Source organism: Battus philenor, unplaced genomic scaffold (genome assembly GCF_028537555.1).
Source record: "Battus philenor isolate CCGP_79_NKW_IND1 unplaced genomic scaffold, ilBatPhil1.0.hap1 SCAF_19, whole genome shotgun sequence".
Classification (NCBI taxonomy): Eukaryota; Metazoa; Arthropoda; class Insecta; order Lepidoptera; family Papilionidae; genus Battus; species Battus philenor.
In genome coordinates this window covers 2,360,348-2,376,178 of record NW_027181681.1, presented here as the reverse complement: position 1 = coordinate 2,376,178, position 15,831 = coordinate 2,360,348, and the positions used below count along the sequence as shown (strand labels likewise).

The following is a 15,831-nucleotide window of genomic DNA, read 5'->3' as shown; positions in this document are numbered from 1 at the left end:
TTATTTAAAGATGTGTTGTGGAGTTTTTTCCTTCTTTTTCCACTACTGTTACGCCTTGCGAAGCATAGTAAAGTCAAATATAAAGACATAATAAGTTGACGATATATAAAAACTGCATTGTTGATTAAAACATGTTTATTTTATCATTATCTGCAGATACAGATAGTATGCAATCATTAATTTTATTCTATTATAATCTGAATTTTAAACACTTTTTCTTACTATTTAATCATTATTTGTTATTTCTTATTTATATAAAAAAAACATTTATTTTTTGATTACATGTACCATACTTAGATTAACGGAAAATAATTTATATATTCAAACTTTATAAACTTTTACACCTGTAACAAATCATCCTGTAGACAAATATGTTTTTTGAACATAAAATCACACCTTAAGGTATCGCCTCTTTATATTACTGTAATTATAAATATCTTTGATCGTAATTTGATTTTAACACAATTATAGATACACGTTCGTTAAAATTCTATATAATTAAGATCTATAAGTGTTTAAAGTGATCAGAAGTGTCTTGACGGCACATTCATTACGTAATTAAGTATTACATCATTCAATTATATCATTACGGGCAAATGAACCAATTAAATTCGACATACATTCAGTTTAAATATATCTCTCTCTTTCTCTCTTCATTAACGAAGAAATTGTTTGATATTCGTGCGTTCTTTTTTCTATTGGCCCCCTTCTATGGTAGTCTGTCGTTACCCTCTTATTGTTGGGATAGGTAAATGTTTTACAAATAATTATTTCGTCATCTATTTATACATTAGTTATTCTTTAACAGTGCAGTCATTTTGACTGCTTTATTGTGATATATGTAGCCTAGCGGTGGACAACTGAAACTTGCGATCGTATTTCTCGAGTTCTATTCCTAGAATGCAATCTTATATAATTTACAATTTTTGCATTAATTATAGATTTGCCACCAAACTAGTTTCCAGAAGATGAACAGCAACGTCCTCTGCGTAACACAATAACACACTGTGATCACTAACCAACCGGCCAAGCGTGGTGATTATGGTATTTCTCCTTATGGATATCTTTGAGGGAAGCCTTGCATTAGGTGTATATGGGCTGAAACAACGAGATGAGCTATACATTCACCACTTTAAACCTTTTATGATAAAAATACATAATTTTAAGCACTTTAAATACAGCAATCTATGGAGGGGAACCATAGATATATTTGGGAGAGACCCATGGTTTGCAGTGTATATAAAAGTGTTTTTAATATCATTAATATTTTTGTTTAGAAACAACGCTTTTCTGATTTATTCGTATGATAATAAAAACACAATTCATCATTAACTTAATTTATATGCAAATTGGCGAAAAGCGAGAGACAATAAAGAACTAACATGACTAGACGAAACGTCTTCTGATACGTATCTATTCATTTGTATTAATTTTAGAAATTTATTGGTTTAATCAATACTAACGGTAATGCAGTCATTTTTTAAAATAAATAATTTATTAGCATATTATAATAAATGATGATTAATTTCTTAATTTCATTTTCATATGTTTCTCTTAGTTTTGTTGTATTCAAAAATAGCTGAGAGATCATTCTAGAACACCATGGTAGAAAATAGACGTATCGTTGACGAACGAAAGTACCCGACATAGTCCAGCGAAATAACAAAATGAAGTTGCAGTGGGCAGGTCACACAGCGTGCAGATCATATAGCACGCGACATTAAGGTTCAGGAAGCCAGACCACGAGCTGGCAAGCACAGTGTAAGACACCCGAAAGGTGGACATATGACCTTGTGAATGTCGTCGGGAGACCCTGGATGCAGATTGTTCTCAACCGGTTCCACAGTAAATCTGTGAGTGAACCCTATGCCCAGCATTGGTACATATAAAGACTGACGAAAAGTCGTCCTAGTCTGGAGACAGTGTTAGGTATATTTTGATTTTTAGATTGACAACATATATTATTTTTAAGACTTGGTACGGATTTATTTATTGAGCAGTAGTAGCCCAGTGGTAGAGGGCTGAATCTTGCGATCGTAGGTTGTGGGTTCGCTCCCAGAACACAATCTAATATTGTTTACAATTGGTGCGTTGAACAAATAAGTTTCCAAAAGATAGGTACCAGCGTCATATGCTTACCATAATACCACACAACGATCGCCAATCCACCTGTCATGCGATAATGATATATCCTAGCATAGATATCTTTAGGGGAGGAATATACCTTTTAGTGGACTTCTATGGACTAGAACAACGGAATTATCAGAAGAAAAATATCCGGAGTGAAGAGTTTTTTTTTATTTAATCTATTTCCACCGCCATGGAGACCTTGTGTCCTTTCATTTGTTTTCTATTTTAAATATCAATTTTGTAAACATTTTCTGCTCTTCTTCAACTTCCTTTATTCTTCTTTTACATTTTATATTATGTCTACACTTATGTTTTATTTATAAATACATTCCTGTCTGGTTATATTCACTTATCAATATTATTATAACAAATTCCTAAGTATAATTAATGCAGATTTTTAGTGGATTTTTTGCAAGTCACTCTCGCGATGTTTAAACTAGTTACTAACAAAGTCTTCAACCTTCAGTAGATCTATATCCTCTACTAATAAGTGTTATAAATGTAACTGTAATTATTTATAATTCATTGGCGGCCATTGGTGCCTTGCAGCAAAACTCTGAAGAGGTGAGTGACCTCGGTAGATTACTTCACTCATTAGCGTGATTTTACTTTCAAAATTAAATTAAGCCGTGACATACATTTTGAGAACGAGAAGTTAAATAATCGTTTATTTTTATATGCAATATTTGCTGCATTTTGATTCATCGTCATCGTGATTTCATTGGAATTCCGCTATTGGACATAGGCCCATAGGCCTGCTTTACAACCTAAAGGCCTTGCTTGAACTTATCAATTTACTGAACTATTTCAGTTACATTCTGCTTAACCCTTAAATACATGACTTTTATTTACGCTTTAAAAATATATATCTTGCAGATAAGTACACTACAATGCAGGGATAATATAATATTTTTTAAACTTATTTATTAAAAAAAACCTCATGTTGTAGAAAAAAAAACACTATGTGAAAACACATTTACTGTGCACTATTGTATTCAAAGTGGCATGTTGCAGTTTTTCATTATGCATTTAAGGGTTTAGCGACATTAAATATGTTCACATATAACTACGCATGTCATGATGATATATTTTGGAGTATGAAGCAACAAAAGGCGTAATTCTATCTTTTCGAATATAGATTATAAATCAAAGTCGAAGTATATTCCCGGGGTCCCTTGTGTACAGTCATTCAATGGAATGGAGTCCACTCTTTGGTGTACAGTTATTCCAATTATCCTGTGTTTGAAGGTATATTTTATTTAGTGCTATCTGTCCCTGCAGACTTGGCAAAAGTTAAATTTGGAATAAATTACGGAATTTTGAATTCGGTGAATATATGTTGTTGTTGAATGACATTATGAATTTGCAAATTTTCGCAACTGTCAACCCAACTGTCAAATGTTCGAAGTTCGAATTATTATTATATTTTAAAACCCTGCGTAATTTTATGTTTGAATTTTTTTTTTCAAAATATTAGAACATTTAGATTTATGTATATTTTAAAATACAGCGTTACTAAGAGAAACAAAGATTCTTTTTTTGTTCTTATTTCTTAATGCTATTGGGGACCCCCGTACAACCCGGCTTAGGTCCACAGGAACAGTTTTGCTTAATCATTTATTTACATTTCTTTATTTTATGTTTTCTCTGTTCTAACCCTTCCTTATACCTCTTACTCATTCTTCTTTTATCAGTCACATTATTCTACTTTCTCTCCATTTCTTTCACTTTCGTACCTTGCCTTTATCCATCACCGTTCCTCTTGTATTGCTTACTTTACTATTTCGATTCATTTATTTATATTTCACATATAGACTCATTTATAAATATATAGATTAAAATAATTTGATGAATATAAGTATGTGATGTCAATTAAAAATATGTGAAATTCAAAATTTGTCGGTCAAATTAACGAAACACTCATACAAAACTTAAGTATTAATAAATTAAATATAAATGTGTGTTTATGGTTTAAAAATGTTAATAATACCTTGTGCTACAGACACGCTTTCTTTTTTATATATTAAAAAAATACCACACGCTTGATATCTACGCAATCTATATTTACAAATTCCTTTATCGATATATATTTACAAAATGTGTTCATGACTTTAAATTAAATAAAAGTAAACATGGCGAAGGTTGTGTAAACAACGCTTTATTTTTGCTTTAAATCACTTCTGAAGCCCATTGCTAAATATTTGCATTAAAATGACGTTATGTTAACCTAAAAAAAAAACATTATCTCAGTCACAGGGTCCTGTGTTTGTAATGATGAAAGTATGGCATTTGACCAATCTGCCGGCTCCTTTATTTTCGAGAATTATAACACAGGTCTCTTCAGATTCAGAGTGAATACATACGGAATCTGTGTACTTCATCTTCGACCACATCGTCCCTTTGTGACAGATGTGTTAGTTTGTTGGAAAAAAAACTTGAAATTGATCGCTTTAAGCCTCAAAAAAACTGACTGTACCATAAGTTCGCCTGCAAAGGTCTCTAATTTATTTGTACTAAACAGAATATGATTTTTATTAAAATGGCGCAAAACATTATTGAACTAGCATTAACAAAATTCAAAAAGTATATTAAAAATAAATTGACAGAAAAAGCTTATTACTTTAAATGATAAGAATCCTTGGCAATGATGTCGCCTGGTTGTTTTGATTTCTTATTATTAAAAGATGTGTTATTGTGGAGTTTCTTCCTGCTTCATCTCCACAACTATATATACGAAGCAGAGTAGTGTCAAAAATAAAATAGATTAAAAAGATAAATAGATAATAAGTTGACAATCAATAAGAGTTCTGTTAAAAGTTCCAATATTGAATAAAAGTATTTTAACTTTATCTTTGAATCCAGATTTGATCAAATGAGATCTTATCTGGAATTAAATATTTCACTATTTTATTTTACTCTATTATCAAATATTTAGAGCTACTTAAGATAATATCGTTTTGCGACTCCACATTCTTCTTAAATTATTAACTGTCAAAGGCTTAATGACGAAAAACAAGTGATTTTATAATGAAATGCCTTTTTAAGAAACTCCAAAAATACTTAATAAGTTACACTCAAATCAGTGCTGTGTTATCTTTGCCATTTTTAATGCGAAACACGCAAATTTCAAATTTGAACATGACCGACGAAGTTATCATCATATTATTAATTTAATACGTATGATATTGTATATCTACACATATAGAAACGCTTGGTAAAACAAGAGTCGTCGCAAAAACTAATCACCGACTAAATGGTGACTTAAAAAAGTCAACTCTGAACAACAAGTGAGACGTATATTCGGGTGATGAAAGCGATTTTGAACCAAAAGAAAATTCGCATAATTTGAAACTATGAATGATACAACATACAACCATACCAAATTTCAATTATTTCCTGATTGCGACTGTTTATGCATTCCCTAGTCACCGCATAAAAATACTTATTGATATATAATATAGCAAAGACTATTTTTTTTAACTCCTGAAGTTTTTTTATGATTTTTAGGCGTTTTCTTTTTTAAGGCCCATATCCAATGTACAAAATAGGTTCTTATTTATTTACTTTTAAATTCACGTCATGCGTACACAAGCTGGTCGTATATATTTTTAAATGACTTTCAAGTCGTGATTGATGGATATTTTAATATCTTTTGTGAGCTTCTAGAGAGGGGAAAGTTAACTTTGTCATTGCATATGTTACGATTGTCAACTCAACACTTGGAAAATAAGCCACTCTATAATGTCGAAATATTAACTTGAATCCAGATTAAGTTTCTACCTCTTTTTTATTGTATTCAGTTCTAGATACAATGCTTTTCCGTTGAAAAATTTCTGCCGGACTCCTGGAGGTCAAAACCCTAGTTTTTTTTGACAATAATCAAAACTATGGAAACATGTACACTACCTCAGTTTACTTATCTTTATTTTCAAAATATGTAAAGAAAGTCACTGTAGATATTGCTTTTTTAAATTAATTTGCTGAGTCATCATCGGACACTCTAAACTTCGACATCTAAATTTATATATGAGATTCATGTTTAGCAACGGACGTCTTTTTTGGCATCGGTGGGGGGGAGGGGATATTCCTGATGAATACCCTGCCCTTTGGGTTAAGAATAGAGTTATGTGGGATTTCTATCCACTAAAACCATCGTCTTTGATATATTTGGAGCGGTTACCAGATATTCTACGAAACTCAGAGCTGCCCCTCGGAATTATACCAAGGCACATCCCGGTGGGTAACTGTGCCTCCCCCGGCATTCCTCATCATCACCAGACTGCTTCGCGTTGCTTTCCTTCTCGGGTGAGCATAGAAAATCCTACGGCCAAATGATGACAATTATATATTCAAAATTTTTATGTCATTATAATCTATATTTATTATTTCATGGTTATTTTATTAATTTATTGCAGATTCATCTTGACCGCACTTATTGCAGATTTATCTTCTCAGCTTAAACGTAGACTTGGATAAGTGCTTTAATCATTAAAGTCGTGTTATTTAAATGTAATATACGAAAATAATTAAAGAAAAAGCTAATTAATTAGTTAAACTTGGGACAATTGAATTAAAAAAAGTGAAACAAATTGGAACAATGCAATGGTTTCACGTGAGCCGACAGCGAAACTGAATTTCATGACAATGATAGTTATATCAACGTGAGAATAAATAGATTCGCTTCTCTTGTTTTATATGACGCTATCTTGATTTTGCATCTAACCTGAGCTATGTTCTTTATATGCATAAAGACTTATTTCTCCTGAAACCAATCGGTAATTTTAATATTGTAATGAGCCATGCAAATTTACTTTCCTTATCTGTTGTAAATAATGATTCAATAATAAAACAGCGACAAACTCTCACACTAACGTAGATTAGATAATGGCGGGAAATTTTAACTTCTTTGTACAATAGAATTAAAAACAAATAACTGTGAGAAATTTAGTTTGACGGCGGTGCTTCTTCTTAATTAAATATACAATTCCTTGTTTTTAGTCGTATATAGTTGGAAAATAGCGGAAATAACTTTTGCTGTTATAGAAAGTAGCAGTATTTAGGATTTAGTGAACGCTATACTTAAAAGTCCCCACTAAATAACAATGCTATAAAGCTAAATAGCAGAAAATAAATGCTTAAGGTCTTAATAAAAAAGTATATATATTTAATAATTATAAAGAAAAATAAGGCTCAAAGAAATTAAATAATTTGGAAAAGATATATGTGTAATTTTGGTTTAACAATTTTATTCGATCACCGGATGGACATAGACAAACTAAAATTACATTAATTAGACGAATCGTTATAATCTAAATATGCATGTAGAAATAAAAATTGTATAAATTTAGCATTTTAAACATTCACCGAACATTTTATGTTAACATTTTTTTTGGATGAAAGGTCTTTTAAATCATTTTATTATAACCACACATTTTTCTTAAAAGTAATTATGTACGTAGAACTATACTACATCTTTATTTATATAGAAATCCATGCGAAAAAATGTCAATTCAGAGTCAACAACAATCCAAAACATCAAATCAACATAAACAGAAAATCACAAGAAAGGGAACATCTTTACGCATCTTTACCTAGTTATCATCAAGCATTGATATAAATTTTGATAATTCTCGTTCTAATTCTATTTAATCAAAATTATCAAAATATTAACTACTACGAAATGAAAATGGCGGATAATTGGCTGTACCAAGACGATTTGTTGTATTATTTTGTTTCGCTATATATTAACGATTCTCAATCTTGGAGACGACGGCGCCAACCTATCTGTTAGTTTTCTATTACCCCGAGTATAACTCTGTACAAAATGCAAATGAATGTTACGAGTTTACATTTTAATAATAAAATAAGTAAATTTCATAACTATGATGCAAACGGTCATTAAAAACAGAGTTACGACGGCGTTCTGTTAATGCATTTCATAATGTATGCGCTAATTCGATTTTGAAGATTTTTACACGTTCTTTTTTCGAATTACATTACGTAATGACCGTTCGCTTTGGATTACGTTTAACGGTTGTTATGAAATATTTTACAGACGCTAATGCTATTTATCTCTTACTATAGTCTGTGGATTTGGCCACAGACTAAAATAATAATATAATGTGTTCCTGTAGATTTGACATCCTAAGTAAGAAAAGGACCAATATTTATCTCTGTGTTTGGCACTAATCGGTGTAACATAACTCCTGAAGATGCCGCGTGGAGAGATGAAACACGTGTTGAGTGGTTTAACGGTGGCAGTTGTGTAATTCGCATTGTTTGCCGCAAAGAAATTATTTTAACATAAAGACACGTTGTCATTTATATTGTATACATATTAAATATTAATATATAATATGTATACAATATAAATTTAGTATTGGTATAAAAGGATTGCCATAATCTATTGCAACGAAAAAAACAATTTTCAAAAAAGAATGTGTAAAGTTTTCTATAAATTTAATTATTTTTAATTATATTAAATTTAGATTAATGTATTTAAGCAGTATAAATCATTAAAATTAAAATAATGACCTAGCGGTGAATATACGTATAGAGATATTTAATATCATATTACAGTTATTAAATCAGCATATCGCATTGTAATTGAGTCAATTTCATTATTAAGAAGCAGAAAATATTATAACGTAATATTTCAACACATATTTTATCTTATTTATTATATCCGAATAGCAGAATAAATGTATTTGGGGAAAATTACTGTAGGCAAGGTGAATATTAATTGTAAAGCATCGAGTAGATTCTAGAATATTCCGAAGGTAAAAAGCTAATTTACTTTTAATCTTACTGGAATGCAGTCAGCATTGGTCGAAAGAAATTTCCTTAAAAATAACAAGCTAGGACAAAAACAAAAATCGTTATTATGTATTTAATTTGTAAAAAAAAATTAAATTTGAAATCAAATAAGGTTGAGTTTCTGAATCTGCATTTAAACATTATGTCATTTTTGACAGTTGACAAGTTGCCAATTCTCTTTTTTGCGGGCTCAAGTTTTAAAGCGATTTTTGACATTTATTATAAGTTATTTATTATAAATTTAATAACAAATAAATTTTAATTTATTATAAAATATGTTTAAATAAATTCAAGTATATATTTCAGTTTTTTTCCTTTTATTTCTTTGAAATCTTTAATGTATATAATTACTTTATTTACTTTTGTTTCATTTTAAATATAGCTTTGTAATTGATTTATTTCTGTTTCGTTATTGATATCCAAGACAGATATTTGTTTTTTGACATAAAATTACCGCAATTGTTTATCACATAATTTAAGAATAGATCAATAATTAATATAATTTTTTAATTAAGGGACAACTGATTAAATAAATAAATATGAAAAAAAACTTCTGTCAATAAAATATAATTAAATTATATCTGTATAGTATACTAATTACGTATTTTTGACGCAAAACGTGAACAAAGCTACGAATATGTAATACTACGTTCTAAGTTTTTTATTTTAACCTCTTTGGCTCAAAGTGCATAAACTCACCTGGCACTAAAACTTCAAGTTAAATCACTTTCTCTTTAAACACACCTGTTGTATGCGTTACGTATTCCTTAAAATATGGCGGAATAACCTGACACAGAGACTTCGTTTTCATATATCTTTACTTAACATTGTAAAATTATTTTTAATAGATTTTAGTTGTAATAAATAAAATAATGAATATATCTTTTAATAAATGATTATTTTTCATTTCGATTTACGAAGTATGTGATTATTTTTCATTCCGATCAAGATTGAAAAATAATCAATTTTTTTTCGGAACTCACGCGTCCTTGTCCAGCGATTGACAAATATGAATTTTATGTAATATCATAACAAAAGGCTTGTTATTGAGGATAACTAAATTTTATAATGCATGCAAGCATTATATTTCATGCAAATTGATATTTATTTCATTACACAATAATATATCTATATCAATCTATTTAATGAAATTTTATATCTTGTTTCAGGTTACAGCCTTGGCTGTGCTCAGCGTGACGTGCGCGAAAAATTCGACGGCAAAAACCAAACCGAAACGACAAATCGAAAACATACGAACGCCTCAGAACTTGCAGTACTCTTTAGTGCTCCCGCATTCAAGGGTTGCGCACTTCCGATCCACGTCAAATACACGAAGAATTTCAAATGTTCCCAGAGGAAAGCTTCCACCGTATGCGGTGCAGATGGAACCCGTCGTACAATACTCCCAGAAAGATCCCCTCTACGATCCAACATTGAATAATCTAGATGATACCGTTGGTAACAAAAACGAAATTCACGCTCAACAAAAAATTCTAAACGTTAATGATCAATCATCCGAAGAATCATTTGGACCTCCTTACGGAGCTCTACCAACCGCACCATTATACAGCTACGAACAACGTCCTCATTATATTGAAGCACCTGAACCGATTATTGAAATCATTATCAAAGAATCAAACGAATCTCTACCCGCACCTCCACCTCAACCCATTCAAAAAAAGAAAAAGGAACCAGTTCAAGTGTTCTATGTAAAATACAGTAGAGATCCCCACTCCAAAGACAAAGTTGTTTATGAAAGACCAATACCGGCTATTACACCACCGTCAAATGATGAAGACGACCATCATGATGACTATGTTACTGTGACTCCAGAACCATTGTACTTACCAACCCAAACAACCACCCTGAGGGCAATTATAAAACCTGAATCAGAGGTATATCATAGTGACAGTAGCGTGAAAGTGACTTTTGGCAGCGAAGGGCGTCATTTCAGCAACAATCGTGAAGGAAATGCACCGCACGAAGAACATGAAGAAACTGCTCCTAGGCCAGCTATCGCCTTACCGAATGCACATCCAAGTCCTCAAACCTACAAGCAAAATATTCCATCGCAATCTCAATACCCTGATTCCTCAGGTCGATCTATCTCACATTCCACTCATCAACAAGCGCAAAATCGAATCCAGTTCCAACAAACGTTCCCAGTCAAAGACTACCAATTACCAAGACAGGGACCATCTGTTGCTCCATTTAGAGTACAACATCAATCTCCTAGACAGAGTCCATTTGCACCATCTCCATCATTAAGTCCACATCAAACCTTTTCAAGCGCTTCTCCAAGTTCTCATTTTGCAAACATTTTGCCAACTTTCCCAAGTCCTGCCGGCTCAGTCTATTCAACCCCATTGTCTAGACCGAGTAATGCACCTCCTTTCCATGGTCGACCAAGTAATCCTCCTCCTTTTGCTTCGAGGCCGCCCTTCGGTAATCCCATTAGAAACACTTTTAACTCAGGACCTCCAAGACCTTCCCCTCAACCTCAGCCACAAACATATTTCGACGAGCCTAAATATTTACAAGAAAATTATCATACCATTACCACTGAACAAGTTGAACCACCTAAAGTTCAGTTACTACCGACAAGACAAGCTCAAACTTTCAATCCTAAGGCGGCTGCCAGTAGCTCTTCCGTGCATTTCTCTGACACTAGACCACAACTCATTCCCTATAATCAACAATTACCTCAACAAAGACCTCTTCAACAATTTAACTCAATATCTAATAATCCTGCTTATTCTGTTACTCCCAGTAGATCACCTTTCTTTAACTTAAAACCTTCTCCTCCTCATATTGAAAACAGCCGAGTACCCTTCCAATCAACTCAACTCCAAGCGCAACAGTTTGGTTTCCATCAAGGTCCTCAAACTATTCCTAGACCTACCATATCACCTTCTCAACAATCTATTTTAGGCCACAGCTCATTTTCAAATCAGATATCTCCGTCACCGTCTCCAGTTCCTCAAAATCAGTTTGTTCCCCAACCATCATCCCCGCCACTTTTCAGCTTCCATCCTCAACCTTCACCAACTCCCATCCAACAACAGCAATCCATAAACCACTTCCAACAATCTTCAACGCAAACAGAAAGGCCTCCTTCAAGTCATCTAAACTTTAACCAAGGTCAGACGAGCTTAGAACATCAACAAAATGTTGGACAATTCATACCAAAAGGTGGTGAACTAGTACCCTCTATTTCCAAATATGAGCAACATATTACTGTTGATACACGTAATCCTCAAGGTGGTTTTGAAAGTTTAGGTGAAAGTGAACAAGCTACTCCTTCTGCCATAACTCCTCAACAGCAACAGCAGTATTATCAGCAACAACAACAGCAACTATTCCAACAACAGCAGCAACAACATCATCAACAACAGCAGCAACAGCAACGTCAGCAACAACAACAGCAGCAACAACAAGAACACCAACAAGAACAAGAAAAGCAACTACAGCAGCAGCAGCAAGCTTTTGATGCTGAACAAGAACAAGTTAGACAACAACTGGCACAAAATGTTAGAAAACAACAAGAAGAAATACAACGCCTTCAAACTCAATTGTTGTACAATCAACAAATTCAACAGCAACAACAGCAACAACAGCAACAGCAACAAAGTAAACAGTATGATCAAAATCAATATAACCAATACATTAATAACTATAACCAACAAGAAAGATCGAGAGCTCAGTCTTCATTTGCCTCTAGTACACCACAACCCTACTATCAATCGACTTCTAGAACTGTTGAAATTAAACCAACGACGCAGAAATACGTTTCTTCGACTGTTAACTCCATATCTTCGACACCAGAACCTAAGAAAGAAGAAAAAAAGAAGCCAGCCATCGAACTTCCCGATGAAGTACCCGATGATCTTCGTCAGCAACTGCTCTCTTCTGGCATATTAGATAATGCTGACATAAGTGTATTGGATTATGATAAAGTAGGAGAAACTCCGTTAGAATCATTGCCTCCGGATCAATTAGCGAACTTCTTCGGAGCAGGCGGTGGCCAACAGATCGCGTCAAGTGAACATAAACCTGTTGTCTTGAAACCTAACGGCGACAAAATCGAATCCAGGATCGATGAGGACATTGATGAAGATGATCAAGAAATCGCTGCATCAGAAAACATGGCGACTTACGTTGCACCTCCGCCAGGATCGCCACAAGCCGTCGAAATGAAAGTTGTACATTACGATCCGAATACCGCTGAAGGTCAAAACATAGCAAAGGATTACGTAAAGGAAGATGCCACTCAGGTAGACCCAGTAGCATTAAACGATAAAAAATACAACCGTTACTTGCCTCTTAAAGTAAAAGGTAACCAGTTTCCCTTGCCCGATATTCTCAAAGGTAAAAAAATCACATCGGTCGTAGTATTAGCGCCTGTACAGACTGAAGAGTTGAATGATGAGCACAGTAGAACGGAACGTGCTGCAAGCAACAGCTTGAAAGGAATCAAGTTCGTTGCAGGAGACAGCTTGCACGACTTACTCAAAAAACCGTCGACGGATAACTTTAAAAAATGGCTTGAAGTTGAGAAGAAAACCCCTACTGATGAACAGTCAGTAATTCTGCTTGTTACAGAGTAAGTATTCTCTATAACCTTATTATTTAAAATTAATTTCATTCATTCAAATTGAAATGACTATAGGTAGGCTATAGTGCGCGTTGAACAGATGCCTCTGGGACTTTAAAGCTATTTTTAGGACATTCAGTCGTGTCCAGTGAACAGACGACCTTCTTAAGGTCGTCGGAAGACGCTGTATGCCGGTCGCTTCTAACAATCCTATTGGAAATCTATGGGAAATGTTAGGTCAGGCTACGTTATACAGATAAAATAATGACAATAATAATGCATTAAACTTTCAAATAGAAATATTGACCAAAAGCTCGATACATTATAATAGGCAAATGATGTTTATTGAACAGAAGTGAATAAATACCACCAGTGTAATAACACGGAGAAGACTTTTTTTTATCAAATTATTTAAATTTAATCTATTAAAACTAGTCTAGAAAAAAGTAGAAAGTCTTTTTTTATTTTAAAGACTATATACGAACTTGTTTATTATATATTTTATATTAGGACCACACTATCCTTCTTAACCATATAAGTGCAATATAATTATTATTTAGTAATAAACTATTTATTTTAAAACTTTCAGAAACGACGAACCGGCTGAAGATAAAGAAATATTTATGTACGATATTACTTCGGGAAAAGTAAACAAACTCAGCGGTGAATTGTCAAACGCTTTCGTTGAAGCCGCTGAAAACAATTCGTTGAGCAAAGACATCGAAAAGTTAGCTATAGAAGGAGAAGGAACACCGGAACATTTCGATAAAGGCGAAAATAACGATCCCGTGGCGGAAGGTTCAGAAAACGTGCCATTATATGTAGATTTATCAGGTATAAGTATAGAAAATGAAGACAGCAAAGTATCAATTTCCTCCGGATACAGTAAAACGAAACACGGCAGATCACTCCGAAGTCAATGATAATCATGGCGCGAATGAGCGATTGACCTTTGTAAATAGTGTAGTGATAGAATTACTAAATTAAAACGACGTGATGTTATTGAAATAGTCGTTACATTTGTATGAAAGTGATAATCGGGTTGTATAATATATTTTTTTTTACAAAACATGCTTTTTTCTTTCATATACACTGTGAGCTCCAAGACTGATAATAAAATTCGTTTCTAACATGATTAACAAATTTATACGTTTAAATAAATTTATGTATCTTAATATGAAATATTCATTGATTATCATTTATGTTTATAACCTTAATTAAAATTATAAGACTTGCTTTCTCCTTTACCCCGCACCTTACTATCTCTTAAATAACATAGAATAACCTCAAAAACATTTTAATATACATAATATTGAGTCCTTCCTATTAAGGTTTCTAAGGTCAAGATAATTCTTTACAGTCCTGTTTATAAAAATCTTTTAGATCTAATTAGAGATCACTAATAAGAATGCATAAATAAATAATATATTATTTTTATAAATAGCACTGAAAAATCTTTTTATTATCTGTTTTTTTTTTAACTCCATTAGTTTTTAAGGCATTCCGATACAAATCTGTTCGGTCCTTATTTATTAACCTTACTTCACAAAAAGGCGATTGAGTTTATTTATAAATACATTATCATTTTATTGTATTCGAATTTAATCACATTTATGTATAAATATAAACATTATATATTAATATATAAAGAGGTAAAACAACGAAAATGTGAAATGGCTTGAGTTCGAATTGTAGTGGTAAAAGGAAACTTACCCGGTAGATGGAGTAACAACACTATTTTGGTTAAATCACTCAAGAAAACTAGTAAAAATGGCAATTCTCTAGCGCAAATTTTGTAGTAAATCACTTGATAATATAAATATTATTTTAATATTAACTTAAGTTAAGTTTCTTAGTACATACATAAGATTTAAAACTAAATACAAGTATATTATTTAACACCATACTATCCTCATAAAATAAATTATTACTGAAATAACAATTTATTTAATTAAATTTTAGTTTCCTGTGGGAAGAAAGTTAAATTCTTAAATATTTGTATGTGCTATTTTTGGAGAAAATTAAGCTTAATGTTTTCACGCAAAAAAAAACTGGCAATTCATCTTTAAACGTCAAACATATGGATTATTTATCGTATTGTGTCCTGGTGCGGTGCATAATATTCGACGTCGTTGTTTTTAATGTTTTTCGATAATTGTTTTTAAGTTATACAATCATGATGGAGGGTTCGCTAAGTAAATGGACAAATGTTATGAAAGGTTGGCAATATCGGTGGTTTGTTTTGGACGAGAACGCTGGCCTGCTGTCTTATTATACGGTGAGTGGCATTT

General features: G+C 32.4%; 2 protein-coding genes across 3 annotated transcripts in view; both read left to right on the top strand.

The window, feature by feature from the left end:
- LOC137921532 (uncharacterized) overlaps nucleotides 1-14,523 on the top strand; it is a 32,105-nt gene extending 17,582 nt beyond the window's left edge. Inside the window, exons 2-3 of the mRNA XM_068764320.1 lie at nucleotides 10,116-13,549; nucleotides 14,130-14,523. Of these exons, the coding sequence (XP_068620421.1) occupies nucleotides 10,116-13,549; nucleotides 14,130-14,463 (3,768 nt within the window). The 3' untranslated portion in view covers nucleotides 14,464-14,523. The remainder of the gene's footprint in view (nucleotides 1-10,115; nucleotides 13,550-14,129) is intronic.
- A 1,132-nt stretch (nucleotides 14,524-15,655) lies between these two features.
- LOC137921291 (oxysterol-binding protein-related protein 9) overlaps nucleotides 15,656-15,831 on the top strand; it is a 91,382-nt gene continuing 91,206 nt past the window's right edge. For both annotated transcript variants that reach the window (XM_068763958.1, XM_068763957.1), the window contains exon 1: nucleotides 15,656-15,818. In XM_068763958.1, the coding sequence (XP_068620059.1) occupies nucleotides 15,717-15,818 (102 nt within the window). In that variant the 5' untranslated portion in view covers nucleotides 15,656-15,716. The remainder of the gene's footprint in view (nucleotides 15,819-15,831) is intronic.